This window comes from Notechis scutatus, chromosome 4 (assembly GCF_049901735.1).
Source record: "Notechis scutatus isolate UNSWTSFEM ecotype Mainland chromosome 4, rNotScu1.2, whole genome shotgun sequence".
Lineage (NCBI taxonomy): Eukaryota > Metazoa > Chordata > Lepidosauria > Squamata > Elapidae > Notechis > Notechis scutatus.
The window spans coordinates 72,054,448-72,071,154 of NC_142012.1; the positions used below are offsets into that span (position 1 = coordinate 72,054,448).

The 16,707-nt window shown below is 43.8% G+C and overlaps 1 protein-coding gene across 4 annotated transcripts in view; it reads right to left on the reverse strand.

The window, feature by feature from the left end:
- Window positions 1–16,707, reverse strand: part of GBF1 (golgi brefeldin A resistant guanine nucleotide exchange factor 1) — a 348,645-nt gene that overhangs the window by 267,785 nt on the left and 64,153 nt on the right. For all 4 annotated transcript variants that reach the window (XM_087963724.1, XM_026674267.2, XM_026674268.2 and 1 more), the window contains exon 3: window positions 4,102–4,168. In XM_087963724.1, the coding sequence (XP_087819850.1) occupies window positions 4,102–4,168 (67 nt within the window). The remainder of the gene's footprint in view (window positions 1–4,101; window positions 4,169–16,707) is intronic.

Below are 16,707 nucleotides of genomic sequence, written 5' to 3' on the forward strand. Positions count from 1 at the left end.
GCTTGAGAAAGGATATTCCTGCCACACCTGATCAAACATAATCCACAATGGGGAGAGTGAAAAAAGAATTAGAGAAGCGAGACAAGGCTGTTGGAAATTTGCATCCAGAACAGATTTAAAAAAATTCAATAGGGACTGAGGAAATACAGAATATATATTACTATAAATGCAAAAGCTGACTCAAATGTCAAGATTACTGCCTGAATAAATCTGAATATGAAAGTCATTGGTTCCATAACTTAATGAAGAAATGCTCAAGAAGAATTTAGGCAAGAGCTGAAAAATGCCCTAAAACATGAAAGTAGAAGTGTTCACTACTGAAACTCATCTATACAACTCAGCAAAACAAAATTAATGTCTTCAGAGTAATCTTAAAGTGATGTTCAATCACAGCTAAATAATAATATTAAATGTCACAGAAGAATTTTGTACCTCAATAATGAGGTACAAAAAGGTAATTTGATTCCACAGTAAGGATTTTGGAATCTGTTCCTTTAAGCATGCTGATGTTGCACTGCCTCTCCTATTATCCCAATGAAATGTTCAAGTAACTATTATAGTGTTCTGTACATTAAACATGAAGATTTTCTGTATTATCTTTGCATAAAGCAAAATGTTACCTAAACTTGTATGAAAGATGTTACAGTTTTTTTCATTTTTCAGTCATTTGGTAGTTTATGTACACACAAAATCAGAACCCTTCATTCTTTTTACTTTGTAATCTCATCTATGCATACATCTAAAATGCTTCATTAAATAATATCGTAATATCCCATAAAGCTACGAGATTGAACTGAAAAAAAGGTTGGCAAAACCAGCTCACCCTTCATTGCAGGCATGACTCCGTAGTCTGGAATTCCATTCACAACCTCCCCCTCTAACCTGAAATCAGAGGCAGCCCAGGGAAGGCAGGAGGCTGACCTCAAATGTCTGAGTGAAGCTGGTCTTTATGCTTCATTGTCTTGTGACTGTTAGGTAAGCGAATACCAGGTAATCCTGGTTCCCCTCCAAGCAAGAATAGAACAGGGAATACCTTCCATTGCCTGACCACTGCTCTTGGCTGTGCTGCTTAAAAAATGGAGCAGCTCAAGATGCTGTTCATTGCTGGAGAATGGAAAAGCTGCATTGTGAATGGAAGAAATGTGCAGGGAAACCGATGAAGTTTGTGGGACTAAAAAAAGAGTTCAATCAGACCTTCCAATTCACAATATATCCTTTTTTTTTTTTTGCATTGGAAGATCTAATTTAACTTTTTTTTTTAGTCCCACAAACTTTTTGGTTTCCCTTCACATTTCTTCCATTTGCAGCTTTTCCATTTCTCCAGCAAAAGAAGAGCATCTTGAGCTGCTGGGACAAATGCAACAGAGCTGGAAAGCAAGTTTGTCTAGGAGCTAGCTTCTGCAGATTTTCAGAAAGCCAAGGTTTATCTTATGGGAAAGCTTTTTAATCTGTCTCAAAGTGGGGACAAAGCTACTCTGGCTAATATAATTTGTCATGGGCTCTAAAGCAGTTTCCCAGAGAAAAGACCCTGATTAAATGCTTGCTGTGAGGATTTTGATTCAATTGATTAATTGTTCCATTGAGCCATCAAGGGTTTCGGGCATAACAATGACCCCTGCTTCTCAGGAAGGATGGTTCAGTTTTTTATGGTTTTTTTTTCCTCCTGGGCCTCAGGGAAGCCTCCTGGGTGAAGCAGTAAGAAAGTGAGGGGGATCCCGGCACAGCTGATTGTTGGGAGGAAAAAAAAATACTGGTTCAGCTGAACCGGTAGCTGTTTTTTTACTACCGGTTTGGCCAAACAGTAGCATTTTTTACTACCAATTCGCCCAAACCAGGCCAGACCAGTAGTATCCCACCATTGATTCTATGACTTTTTTTCCAATCAGATGGGGACGGTTCTCACACACTCTGGTCTACTCACAGAAAATAGCGTACAAAGTAAAAAAACAAATCAGTTAGGCACTTGCATATGTGGACAGATTTCTAATGGAACTTTGAATGCCACATATGGCAACAGAGAAAAAGAATGTATGTTAGTGAATTCAAGCCTAATACATAACTGATAATTAGATAAAACATAGAACCAGTACTGAACAAACATATATAAAGAAGGAAATGGTACAGTACTGTTTCCTTAAATATGCAAATACTAAAGTAAGTGAATGAAAACCTAAGTATGAAGATTCTTCAGATCTTCCTGCATTTAGCATAAAATTTTAAAGACAATTTATAAATCCATTTACACAGTACAAGCAGCTCACAATATAACTCTTAATTATACTTCAACAGAACCTATAAATTCAAATGAACCTCTGAATAAGACAATATCAGACCAAGGAGTTCGAAATCCAACTCTCAATCTCTTAAGATTAAAGTCTAAATGCCACACAACGTGGAGCTATAATTTATTCTAAACATACAATATGACACATGCAGGACAAAGTGCTCAGATCTTCAGCTTTGTGGGGAAGAAGTTAGAGTTAGAGAAGATGGCAGCTGAATTTATTTTACACTAGAAAATCTGTGACCTCTTGAGTCATCATTTCAGAGTTATTTCTTATCAGATTCTTCAATACCTTCAAATAATGGCAGAGCTTCTAATGTAGTTGAAAAAGTTTTAAAATTTCAGGAAGATACTCAGAAATGTATCTGCCTTGAAGATAGTATCCATGTTCAAATGTATAGCAGAGTCAAAGGCTCAATCAGGAGTTGATCATAGGAAATGTTTCATGACCTTTTGTATTATGTTATAAAATGTTTTATGATAATTTTTATGAAATTGAAATTATTTGTTTTGAAATTAAAATTATTAAATTTCAATTTCAAAGGAGTCATGGGTCCCAGATTTTGGGTGCATTCTGTAAGTTAAGCCATTTGAGGCAGTTCGATTCCAAAAGTTTGAACCTGCTCTATGATGCAATGTTTCACCCAATTAAAGGTTATAGATACAAGAGTTTTAGTATGATATACTTTTAAATTAAATGTATATTAAATTTGTATATTGCAAAGCAAAGCACAGCCTCAAGCATAAGTTTTATTTTCAAGAATGGCTTTGGATGTCACAAAGATAACTCAAAATATTCTTATAAAACAAAACAGCAGATTATCACACTGCTTAATATAGAAGAATGACTATCTGGTCCAATAGAAATCGAAAATGAAACAACAAAGAGCATCCACCTAAACAACATTGTGATGCCTTCAATAAGGATCCATAATGAGAAATAAATGCTTTTATGTTCTAATATAATATAGAAATGAATCAAGATGCTGAAAAAATACAAATAAATGCAGGCAATTTAAAAATGAGCAGTTAGAAATTATAAAAAGTTTTCACCACAGCCAATTTTAGGTGTAAATAATGCCAAAGAAAAAGTGTTTGTGAAATAATTTTTAGCTGTTAAAAGATTGCTATCTAATGAATAACTGGCTAAAGTTGTTTAGAATATGTTATGTGTTAAGAAAAAAAATACATCAAAGGGTATCTAACACAACTGAAGAATACTATCAGAAACATGAATACTGATCAGAAGACATTACAAAAGTAAGAAACAGGTTATATCAAACAAGACCACTTGAAATTTCTATATGCTTAGAATGCCTCTTAGAAGGGAATCATGTTGTAAATTCTATAGAAAAATAAATAAGCCTAGTATAACACTGCAATATCATTGCATGCAAATATTACAAGATAAAATAAATTCAGAAATTATAGCTAAAATATGTTAAAAATGATAGACTCAGACATTATTTAAAATTCAAAGAAGCTGAAAACAGTGAAGATACTCAAAATGAGGAAATTTGAGTAAAAATTAACACACATTTCTTGTTGGGAGAAAACAACAAATAATCAAAAATGTAAAACTAGAAGATTGGAAGAAAAGTTTTTTTTAATCTAATTATAAATTAAAAATAGCCATCTTACATATTGATAATAAAACATGAAAATCTAATAAAACAATTGTGAATAACCTTTTTTTCCTCAAAATCTGCTTTTTCACAAGATGAGATGAGATATTCTTAAATTAGGGTCATTTTCCCTGATTATCTACATGCACATATATCTTACTTCATAGTATTATTTTTAATTTTAAGACTTACCAGTTACATTGTTCAAAACTTCTTTCAAAACACTGAAGCTGTGCAATAAGGGATCACGCTCTTCATCCTAAACATATGAATATATTGTTATACATTTAAAGCTGGATCCTCAGAAGAGAGAATGAAGATTTTAATCTCTTCAATGGTACTCTATACAAAGGTATGATTATAAAACCATTTTTTCTGAATATTAGCAATTTACAGTTCTTATTTCTGAAGGTTTTTTTGTAGGAGAGGACAGTAAATGATATACCGTATATACTCGAGTATAAGCCGAGTTTTTCAGCACATTTTTTGTGCTGAAAAAAAAAAACCCTCGGCTTATACTCGAGTGAGATTCCCCTCTGGGAAAAAAAATGGTGTGGAGCTCCGGAGCTGGGCAGCCGCTTCCCTGCTTCCGTGTTTCCTTTGCAACTTGTAAGCATGGGGGTAATCGGAAGCAGAAAAGTTCTTGCATGAGGATATATTGTTTTTTCTTTTTTTAACTGTTTTTAGGGGGGGAAAGACCTACCGTCATGTGAGAATGCTCAGACACGAAATCTATCCGCCTGAAAATAAGTGTGTGTGTGTGTGGGGGGGGATTTTAACAGAGGGAAGACGTAGGGAGAAGGCAAAATCAACGGAAGATCCTTCAGGGGAAACTGAGGGGAAGACTCACCCTTGGTCCAGATGAGCCCCCCTCCCCGCCCCTAAGGAAGCAGAGGCAGCCAGCAAGGGCAGGCAAGCCCCACTTTGTGGACTCCGTCTGTCCTCGCTCCCACCCACCCACCACCCACCCAAAGCCACGAAGTCCCCCAATTGCACAGCCCAGAATTGCCCTCCCCTCAGGGGGCAGCACGACGCCCGGCGTTTCCCAAGACAAGCTCCGCCGTGCAATGAAAGCGCCCTGGCTCTAGGCTCAGAAAACAAGCGAGCCGAGGTGGCTTGGCTCTGCTTGGCTCGTTTCCTCAGCCCCAGCTGCTTTCAGTCCGCTCGGGAGGAGGAGGAGGTGGTGGCGGCTCACGTTGTTTTCTGAGCTCTAGGCTCGCGGGCTCAGAAAACAACACGAGCCGCCACCACCACCTCCTCCTCCTCCTCCCGAGTGGACTGAAAGCAGCTGGGGCTGAGGAACAAGCAGAGCCGAAGCCACCTCGGCTCGCATTGTTTCTGAGCCCGCAGCCCAGAGCCAGGGCGCTTTCATTGCACGGCGGAGCTTCTTCTCTCGGGAAATGCCGGGCGCTTCTTGCTGCCCCTGAGGGGAGGCCGATTCTGGGCTGCGCGATTGGGGGACTTCGTGGCTTTGGGTGGGTGGGGTGGGTGGATGGGACCGAGGACGTTGACTTTAAGCACTGCCGACCAAGTGTTTCACAAATACCAGTGGGACCTCCGTCCCACCACCACCCTCCCTCTTTTGCCTCCTTCCTTCTGATCAGGTTTTCCCAGTATTTGCTCACAGCTGCGTTTTCTCTTCTGCCGTGCTAGGCGTTGAACGCGGGATTTCTGATTCCCCTTACACGCGTGGATATGCCGCGGGCGTTTTCTTCAAACGCCCCACGGGCAGAGAACACTGACTTTCATGATAGTGAGATCGTTTCCCAAATTAATTGATTCACTAACCCAAAAGTAGATGATGACAGTGGGAGGCAGGAGTCACTCTCTCCCTTGCAAGCCCCCAGTGCCCGGGACTGGCAAAAAAAGCAAGAGCCGTTCTTATGATCTCTCTCTCTCTCTCTCCCGGAATACAGTCAAGCCCTTTCCAACACGCGCTCCCCGCCGCTTTGCACCTTGCAAATGCAAAACCCCAGGATTTTGCATTTGCAAGGTGCAAAGAGGCAGGGGGCGGATCGCGCGCTGAAAGGGCTTGACTGTATTACGGAGAGAGAGAGAGATCATAAGAACGGCTCTTGCTTTTTTCTCGCAAGGGAGAGAGTGACTCCTGCCTCCCACTGTCATCATCATCATCTTCTTTTGGGTTAGTGAATCAATTAAACCTTTCATGATAGTGAGATCGTTTCCCAAATTTCCCTTAAATCAAGGAAGAAATCAGAAACAAACCTTTGGACTGAGAATAAGCCTGTTCCTATGATGCCATTTTTGTTCACTGCAGTGTGAAAAGTGTGAAAAAAACACACTTCTTTTTCTTCATCTTCTTGTTCCCTATTTACTGGTCTCTTTCAAAGAGGAAATTGTGAACATCAAACTTATTCTCAACTGTCCTAGTGAAAGTTTTTATTGGTATCTATTTTTATTTTTGAAATTTACCAGTAGCTGCTGCATTTCCCACCCTAGGCTTATACTCGAGTCAATAAGTTTTCCCAGTTTTTTGTGGTAAAATTAGGTGCCTCGGGTATATTCGGGTCGACTTATACTCGAGTATATACGGTAACTTAAAACTTCAGATGCTTCTATCCCACAGCACAATACACAAGAATAGAGCATGGGAAACAGACAAGGCACCTAGAGATCCTATTCCAGGGAAACAAAAGTGATGTGTTAGCCATCACTAGTCTTGTTGGGATGACAGCATGGATGGCAACAACGAATTTAAAAGAAACACTCATAAGAAAGGATATTACAGCATTCCTAAAGAAAACGTGTGTGCACAGAAATTTAGGAATTGGAGCATGAAAATCTTGTCAAAAGCATTTAGCTAAGAATTGCAAGAGAAACAAAAATAATATATTCAGGTGAGGGTTTCTTTTCCACAGACTATATGAGCAAGCAAAAATATAGATGACGTCTTCCAGCATTACATTATCCTGATTTCAATTATCCTGATATCTGCTGAGCGCTTAATTCGGTCAAGAATCAAGGTCCAACAAAATCTGATGGATCAAGTGATAAGAGTTTTCTACTGGTTCAAATGCAACATCAGATCATGCTCTAGTGACTGCAATGTTGAAATCTGAGAACGCAATTAATTGTAACATTTGAATTAATAAAATAAATTTCCTTTGTGGAATATTAGAACACTTTTTTAACGAAAGAAATCCATGTTAATCTATTACCTATTCTGAACTCTTTTAAGGCATACATTTGTGAATGCATGATAACTTTTGCTTCAGAAATCTAGAGATATTATTCTAGAGACATTAATACAACAGGAAAAGATGGTTAAAATGTATCATTGAAACTTATAAAGCATTTGCATCAGTTATATTAATGAGGGCATATCAGTTAAACGCGAGGAAATCAGGAAATTCAAGCAGTTCAAATGAGTATAAAGATTTATTGCAAGCTTCAGTTCTCTACAAGAATCTGATCAATTAATGGTCAAGGGAAATGAGTTTGGCCTCTCCCTCAGGCTCAGTCTGGTCATCTACTACAATATCATTCTGGAAGTACTTAACGAACTAAGAAAAGATCCCACCTTTTTCAATGTGCCTCTTGCTCCCTTCTTCACGTTTTGTCAATTTTAACTCAATTTTATTGTTAATATTTCTTGTTTTAATACTTTAATGCAGGGGTCCCCAACCACTGGGCCGCGGACCGATACCGGTCCATGGATCACTTTGTACTGGGCCGCAAAGAAAATAAAAATAAAATAAAAATGGCGGCTTTCTTCGCCTTCGGTGAATGCTGCTGGGATCAGGGATCAAGGACACAAATGAAAGAAGGGGAGGGAGGAAGCAACCGAAGCCTGTGAGCCTCTGGCTCAGTGGCTTCGGTTTCCTCCCGCCTCATTCCTCTCTCAGTCGCTCTCTCGCTCCTCCACCAGCCCAGGAAGAAACTGCTTCAAAGCCGGCAGGGTGGCTTTTCCTGTCGGCGCAGCTCCCCCGAAGCGCCCGTTCACCCCCACCCCGCCGCCAATCAATCCAGGTTCAATCCAGTGCTCCGTTCTGCCTGCCTGCCTGCCTTCGTTTGTTTCGAGCAGCTTCGGCTGAGAATAATAACTATTCGCCTCTTTTACTCAGCCGAAGCTGCTCCGAAACAAACGAAGGCAGGCAGGCAGGCAGAACGGAGCACTGGATTGAACCGTGTGCGGCAGGGCGGGGCGGGGGTGAACGGGCACTTCGGAGGAGCTGCGCTCCGAAACCACCAGAAACGAAGGCAGGCAGGTAGAACGGAGCACTGAATTGAACCGCGGGCGGCGGGGTGAGGGTGAACGGGCGCTTCGGGGGAGCTGCGCCGACAGGAAAAGCCACCCTGCAGGCTTCTTTGAAGCAGTTTCTTCCTGGGCTGGTGGAGGAGCGAGAGAGCGACTGAGAGAGGAACGAGGCAGACACCTGAGGGAGGGAGGGAGACACCTGAGGGATGGGTCTGATGAAGGCAGGGCCGAGAGGCGGTTGCAATGAGTCGCTCAGGGTTGCAATGAGGAGGCATTGGCACTCCCTGAACTTGGTGGTTTGCTGGCAGACGTTTTATTACCCGACTAGGTAACAACATCAGATGTTACCTAGTCAGATAATGAAATGTCTGCAAGCAAACCACCAAACTCGGACCCCCGGTCCTTGAAAAAGTGTTTCTGCGTGAAACTGGTCCCTGGTACAAAAAGGTTGGGGACCACTGCTTTAATGTTTTATCTTATGGGTTTTTACAATTATAAACCACCTAGAGCCCCTCTGGGTAAGATGAGTGGCACATAAGTTTAATACATAAAAAAGAATAAGAATAAACTATGGTAATTGCACCAATGGAATAGTTCTTGAAATGAACTAAGAAAAAATACAGGGAATCTCATGGTAAAGCTGGAAACTTACTATCCTACCAGCTGAAGTAAAAACAGTTGAATGCTATTTCAAAAATCCAGTCTAAAGTCTGTCAGTTATAGACAGCACTATTAAACATATATTTCAGCAGTCCCCAACCTTTGCGGCTTGGAGGCCCAGGTGGGAGAGGGAAAGAGGGGAACTGGGTTCCGGCCTACCGCTCACATGGCCCAGTTACAAATAAGCCAGGCCTGGTAGCGGCTAGGGACTCCTGATATAGATAATACCTAATTATATACATCTGATTCCTTTGTAATTTTTAAACCAATTGTAAAATGTTGAGGAGCATCAGAAATGGAATATTTCTCAAGCAAGGGTTGACTGGGCTTCAGTTTGGTGGATGAAGGGCCCGTTTTTAATAACTCTGTCAAAGGGAGGGCAACCTCGGCAAAAGAAGGAATGAATTGTCTATAGAAATTGGCAAAACCCAAAAAGCTTTGAAGTTGCTTTCGTGTTTTGGGGGGTTGCCAGTACAGCGCGGCTTTCACTTTACCAGGGTCCATCTCAATTCCCTGGCTGGATATTCAGTAGCCTAAGTAATCCAGCGACTCCTTGTGAAATTCGCATTTTGAGTTTTACATATAACTTGGTGGCCAAAAGTTTTTTCAGGATTTGTCTGACCAATTTGACATGTTCCTCAATGGTTTCGCTGAATATAAGATGTCAATCAGGTAGACAAAGACCCCCTGGTACAGGTGCGGATGTAACACTTCATTGATTAGTTGCATAAATACTGCAGAGGCCCCATGAAGTCCAAAAGGCATGACTCGCAATTGGAAACTGTTTTTTTAAAGGCTGTTTTCCATTCATCTCCCTCTTTTATGCGGACTCGGTAGTAAGCTTCTCTCAGATCTAGCTTGGTGAAGACCTTGCCTTTTGACAGGTGGTTTAATAAGTCCTTCATAGGGGGCAAGGATACATGTTTTTGACGCAAATGGCGCTCATGCCCCTAAAATCAACACATAATTTCAACCCGCTATCTTTCTTTTCTTTGAACAGCACTGGAGTGGCCAACTTAGATTTGGCAGGTTCAATGAAACCTCTGTCCAAATTGCTATCGATATATTTCCTCAATTCAATCATTTTAGCTGGTGTCATGGAATACATCTTTGGTTTTGGTAGTCTTGCCCCGTGTTCTAATTCTATAGCACAATCAGTGGCTCGTCAGCGGTGGCACGAAATAAGCATCGCCCAGTCTACGGGAGTCTGTAGGTCGGGTTCTAAAGTCCTCAGGCCCACCATCTTCGCCATCTTTTGATATCTTCGACATCTTCACTCCAGTCATCATTGGTGAAGCATCTTGTGCTGACAGCAAGTGTGTTCATGCCTGGTAAGGGAACAGTGTAGATCCAAGCCTTGGTCGACTCAGGGGCCACAGCCAATTTCATGGAAGCTCACTTTGTTGAGCAGTGGTTCATTCCCCAGCAACAGGTGTCCCCGCCAGTAATGGTGGAGACGATTGATGGTCAGTCCCTTCGTTCGGGACCTGTGGTTGCTGCAACCAAACCCCTTTGCATGTGTATTGGGCAACATGTGGAGGAATCCATGTTCTACTTTGCTGCAGAACCTCATTTTCCGGTGGTGCTGGGCTTGGAGTTTACAGGTCCACGATCTGCAGATTACCACAATGCGACCAACTCTGGTTCTGACAGGGAGAATATCTGACCCACCAGCAATTTTGCATCGGGCAACAAGTAAATTGGAGACTCATATGACTGATGCGGAGGCAACTGATCCGCCGCCTCCTTCTCCCCAAACACATCAGCGAAGTCCACCAACTCCGCAGGTAGATCCAAGTCCACGGACGTCGCCACACCCCTGCACAGGAGCGCAAACAATGGTTGGCACACTTCCTATCAAGAAACTGCACCACTCCAGACGACCAGATGTTTTATTGACAAGAACCTCCGGAAAGGGTTTATCCGGGCTTCTACCTCTCTCTTGGCTACACCGGTTCTTTTTGTTAAAAAGAAATCAGGGGAACTAAGTCTGTGCTGTGATTACCGCAAGTTGAATGCAATCACAGTGAGGAATCAGTACCCGCTTCCCCTCATCCCTGAACTGATTGAGCGGCTTTGTCAAGCTAAACTCTTCACGAAGTTGGACTTGCGGGGGGCCTACAACCTGGTTCGCATTCATGCAGGAGACGTGGAAGACGGCTTTCCAGACAAGGTACAGTCATTTTGAGTATACGGTGATGCCTTTTGGATTAACCAATGCTCCAGCTGTATTCATCCGTTTCATGCACGTCTTCCGTGATTTATTGGATCAATTTGTGGTTATTTATCTAGATGACATTTTAATTTACTCGGACTCCTTGCAGGAACACTGGCAACATGTGCGGCTGGTTTTGCAATGCTTGCGTGATAACCACCCGTTTGCTAAGCATGAGAAGTGTCAGTTTGCACAAACCATGATCGACTTCTTCGGTCATCGTATTTCACCTGCGGGAAAAAGTTGAGTTGTTACAGGCGTGGGAACCTCCACAGCGGGTTAAGGATGTGCAGCGATTGTTGGGGTTCGTGAACTACTACCGCACATTTATTCCCCGCTTTGCTGCCTTGACTGCTTCCCTTTCTAATCTGCTCAAGAAAGGGGAGAAGTTCCATTGGGGTGCTGAGGAGCAGGCAGCTTTCAAAGCGCTGAAAGTCGCCTTTGCTTCCAAGCCTATCCACAAACACCCTGATCCATTCCAGCCGTTTGTGGTGGAAACAGATGCTTCCGATGTGGCTGTTGGTGTGGTGCTCCTCCAGGCCTATGCTCCCGCAGGCACCTTGTTCCCTTGCACTTATTATTCCCGGAAGTTGTTGGCTCCAGAACGCAAATATACGATTTGGGACAAGGACCTATTGGCGGTTAAGGTCGCTTTTGAGACATGGCGGCACCACCTGGAGGGGGCTCGTCACCAGATTGAGGTTCGGACGGATCATTGCAATTTGGAACACATACGTACAGCTCAGACATTGAACCAGGTGAGATGGTCGTTGTTCTTTGCCCAATTTGATTTCTGGGTGACAAGTGGGTGGAATCAACGTGCTGATGCACTACCCCGGAAGCCTGAATATACCCGAAGGGAGGACAAAATCTTGCCCTGGACGGTGATTCCGTTGGAACGGTTGGTGGCTACTGAGGAACATGTGGACCTTCGAGTGAGGATTCAGGAGGCGCAGCGACAGGACCCATTTGTGGCAGCTCAGCATTGTGAATTGGATGAGAATGGGAGCAAGAGACTCCTTACGCATATATTGGGGTCCTGTTGCGGTTCTATGATCGCATTTACGTGCCTGCAGGTCCTCTTTGTGGCCTTATCCTACATCAGTGTCATGATAGTCTGGCAGCAGGACACTTTGGGGTGTTTAAAACACTGCACCTCATCTCAAGGACATTTTGGTGGCCGAGACTTAAGCATGATGTGTCGGGATATGTGGCATCCTGTGGGATCTGTCGACAGGCCAGGTACGCTCCTGGTGCGCCCCCTGGTCTCTTGCAGCCATTACCCATGACAGAAAGACCTTGGGGGGCAGTTTCATTGGATTTTATCACTAAATTGCCACCATCAAAGAGTGCTACAACCATTTTGGTGGTGGTGGATATGTTGACTAAAATGGCCCACTTTATTCCGTGTGCGGGTCTTCCTACGGCCAGGATAACGGCCCAGTTGTTTATCTCTCATGTATTCCGGTTGCATGGGTTACCAGACCGAATAGTATCAGATCAGGGGGTACAATTTACGGCACACTTCTGGCAGACCCTACTCGCGAAACTGCAGGTTCAGGCGTGTCACCCCGAAACTGATGGGGGAGCAGAGTGAATGCTATTTTGGAGCAGTACCTCCGCTGTTTCAGCAATACTCAACAACACAATTGGGTGGAAGTGCTGCCAGTGGCAGAATTCGTTTACAACAATGCTCAACATGCATCCACCCGTGTGCCCCCATTCTTTGCTAACTATGGTTTTCATCCACAACTTTTCCCTTTAGCCCCAGTTCCGGAAGTGGATACGTTCTTGCAAGAGTTAAAAGCTGTGTACCACATGGCTTGAGACCAACTAGAGAGAGCCAAGGAGGACTACAAATGCTTTGCAAACCAACATCATCACGACGTTCCACCATTAGCGATAGGCAATCAAGTTTGGCTCTCTACTCGATACTTACCAATGACGCAGCCATCAAAAAAGCTCAATCACCATTACTTGGGACCTTTTCTGGTCGAGGCGGTGATCAATCCTGTGGCTTTTTGTCTCTCCCTGCCATGGACCATGCGTATCCATCCTGTTTTTCATCACTTCCTGTTAGTCCCTGTATCAGCCGACAGCCCGCATAGATCAGCTCCACCACCGCCGGGCCCGGTAGCCCCTCAGGGAGAGGGGGAGTATGAAGTGGATAGCATCCGAGATTCACGCCAGTTGCAGGGCCCATTTCAGTATTTGGTGGCATGGAAAGGTTATGGACCAGAGGACTTCACCTGGGTCGATTCCACTGATGTTCATGCTCCTGGTTTGGCCCATGACTTCCATGCTCTGTTTCCTCAACATCCTTGTCCGCCTGGTCCCCGGGGAGGGGGCCCTGCGGGGGGATAGTGTCATGCCCCTGGTGGAGACTGACTCTGAGGGAGAGGAACAGCCAATGGGGTGGAAGTGTGGCTCCAGAGGTTGTGGAGGAGGCTGGGGAAGGGTAGAGGCCGGCTGAGCAGTCAGAGGAGGATCCAGGCCCATACCCTATCCATCCTAGGGCATGCAGGGAGGAGATCAGGGAAAAACGTGGTCTACTCAGGAGGAGAGGGTCATGATCCTCTTCATGGGTTGCAGGTGTGAGACCTGCATAAGAGTTTGGACCTGCGTGCTAGCAAACGCTGAAGACAAAGAGTGGTTTTTCCTGGACGAGGTTTATCTTGGTTGGCGTTCTTCCAATGGACTGTACCTGATTATCTTCTTGAAGTTTCTAATTAATTATCCTGGTCTGTCATGGAGCTTTCTTCATTGCAGTTTGTTTTTGGTTTTTGCTTTGTTATCTGCTCTTTAATTTTGAACTATATTTCTTTTGTTTGGAATGTTATTTTGAAAATAATTTAATCTCCAACTGTGAACAGTTGAACAGTGAAGCCAAGTTGAAGGCATTATAGGACCTTTATTTACGTTCTGGTTTTTGTTATGTTTGTGGTACACTCCGGGTCATCACACCCCATGTCAGGCACCACTAACTTCACTTTAACGGTAAAAGGTGTGATTGGTGCACTCACCATAGGATCGTCAGTGGGTTGTCCAAGGAGGCTGTGTTGATCTGGAAGTTTGTTGCTCCCTTCTGCGTGGAGCGGACCTTCTATGGTGTGTCTAGCAAAGCGGTTAGTGTCAGGCGGCTTTCCTTGACTTTTCCACCCCCTGGCGGCTGTATCAGTCCTCAGTTGTGGAGCTTGTGGAACAGGTGCAGCTGCTCTATGGCCACCCTGGCCACAACAATAACACTTTATCATTCTGGTGGTTTGGGTAGAAGCAGTTTCAGCAGGTCTGGTCAGCTGTTGCCTGGCCACAGCTCTCCTAGGAGGGCCTTCAGATAGGGGTCTTTTTTGTTGGTTGATGTCACGGTCTAAATTGAGGATGGCCGCATACCACGTTTTCAGGGTCTCTGGTACTCCCCTAATGTTGCAGGCCTTCTTTACTTTTGGGTCAATGGCATTTTTTAAAAAGTGCAAGATTAATTTTTCAGGCCAATCTATGAGGTGGCTTGCGACCCTTCTAAAGTCCCATATAAAATCTGATAAGGGTCGCTTGCCCTGTTACATTTCCATTAATTTGTCCTCATTTTCAGCCACTCTGTCTCGATTCTCAAATCTGAGCCTCAATTGAAGAAACGCATTGACATCCTGTAGTTCTGGGGCCTGTCCGTAGTGCAATTGCGCCACCCAGGCAGAAGCATCCCTCTCATTCATCCCATATGTTATTGCAGTAACTAAATTGCATTTGGTTGCATATCGGTCTCCAAATTGGTCTATGTGAGTATTGAGTGAGGAAATAAGATAAATATTCATGGCACCCCTTAAAATTGGCCTGAACTGCATCTGAGGGTTGGTACTCTCTGGAAGAAGGGCATCTGCAGGGTTGCTCTGAGTGGGGGCTGATCAGGGACTTGCCATGAAGAGGCCGGTTGTTGCCTCGTTCCCTGCATGAAGAAAGGAGGGGGGGGGGGGTGGCTGCTTCCTGCTGCCTGTACAGATCCCTGTGTTGGGAAGGGATCACTGATTCTCTCTGGGGCCAGGGCATTGCTGGTGCTGGCATCCACTGGTACTGGATCTACCCTTGACCAGGATAAAATCCCCACCCTGGAGGGATACTTCCTGCAGGGGGTAAATTTCCTTCTGGGTGGGGGGGAGAAGGACCTGGAGATTGCAACATACCTGTTGTAGTCTGTATCTCTCGTGTCTCCCTTGTAATTCGATCCTGTTGGCCTTCCAATATAATTGGAACTCCATACCTCCAATATGCCTCCTTTGCAGTATGTAAAAGGCTTGATGGAATGAATTCTCCAGGCAGCTTTTTCTCCAGTCCCGTCTGACAACTTCTCCAGGAATCTTTATTTGGGCCGGGCTCCTAAATCTTGCCTCTCTTCCACATGCCTTAACTTCTTCAAAGGGGGGCTGGGGGATTCAATTAATCTTCCAGTGCCCCCCACCATGCCCTTCTGTCTCACCTCCCATGTTGGCTGATTCTTTGGATTGATCCACTGTTGGAACAAATCCTGGGGTTCAGCATCCCTGGTAGCTCCCTCTTGGGAGAGCTGAAAGTTGTTACAGTTCCAGATTATTGTCAGCATTCCAAGGAAGATCCATTCCTGTCAGTAACTCCAAGACACACGCCATCTCAAAGTACTTTTATTAGAACAGTACCTGGCACATACTGGAGAAATCTGAAACTAAATCTTCCCCACTTCCCCACAAAGTCCCAAACTACAACCCATCCCCTTTTTTCTTCATCACCAGATCACATGCACCAATCCCAAAGTAAGTTTTAATTCTTTCTGCACCACACTCTTGAACTATCAAAATAATATATTTTGTCTACTAAAATAATATATTTTGTCGCCATTGTGGCTGTACTCCTGGTTGAGTGCAGTTATTCTGCCTGGCAGCAGTATTGACTGGATCTCATAAATCTTTGTAATACATGCTCTGATCCACTGATCTATGATTGATTGATGGCAAAACTTTTTGACCTGAAGAACCAGGTCTGATTGATATGAACAATGTTTCCATTTCCTAATTTTCTTAATATACACTGCTCAAAAAAATAAAGGGAACACAAAAATAAAACATCCTAGATCTAAATGAATGAAATATTCTTATTAAATACTTAGTTCATTACATAGTTGAATGTGCTGACAACAAAATCACACAAAAATTATCCATGGAAATCAAATTTAGAAACCCATGGAGGTCTGGATTTGGAGTTACACTCAAAATTAATGGAAAAAAACACTACAGGCTGATCCAACTTTGGTGTAATGTCCTTAAAACAAGTCAAAATGAGGCTCATTAGTGTGTGTGGCCTCCACATGCCTGTATGACCTTCCTACGCCTGGGCATGCTCTTGATGAGGTGGCAGATGGTCTCCTGAGGGATCTCCTCCCACACCTGGACTAAAGCATCCCCCAACTCCTGGACAGTCTGTGGTGCAACATGGCGTTGGTGGATGGAGCGAGACAAGATGTCCCAGATGTGCTCAATTGGATTCAGGTCTGGGGAACGGGCGGGCCAGTCCATAGCATCAATCCCTTCATCTTGCAGGAACTGCTGACATACTCCAGCCACATGAGGTCTAGCATTGTTGTGCATTAGGAGGAACCCAGGGCAACCGCACCAGCATATGGTCTCACAAGGGGTCTGAGGATCTCATCTCAGTACCTAATGGCAGTCAGGCTACCTCTGGC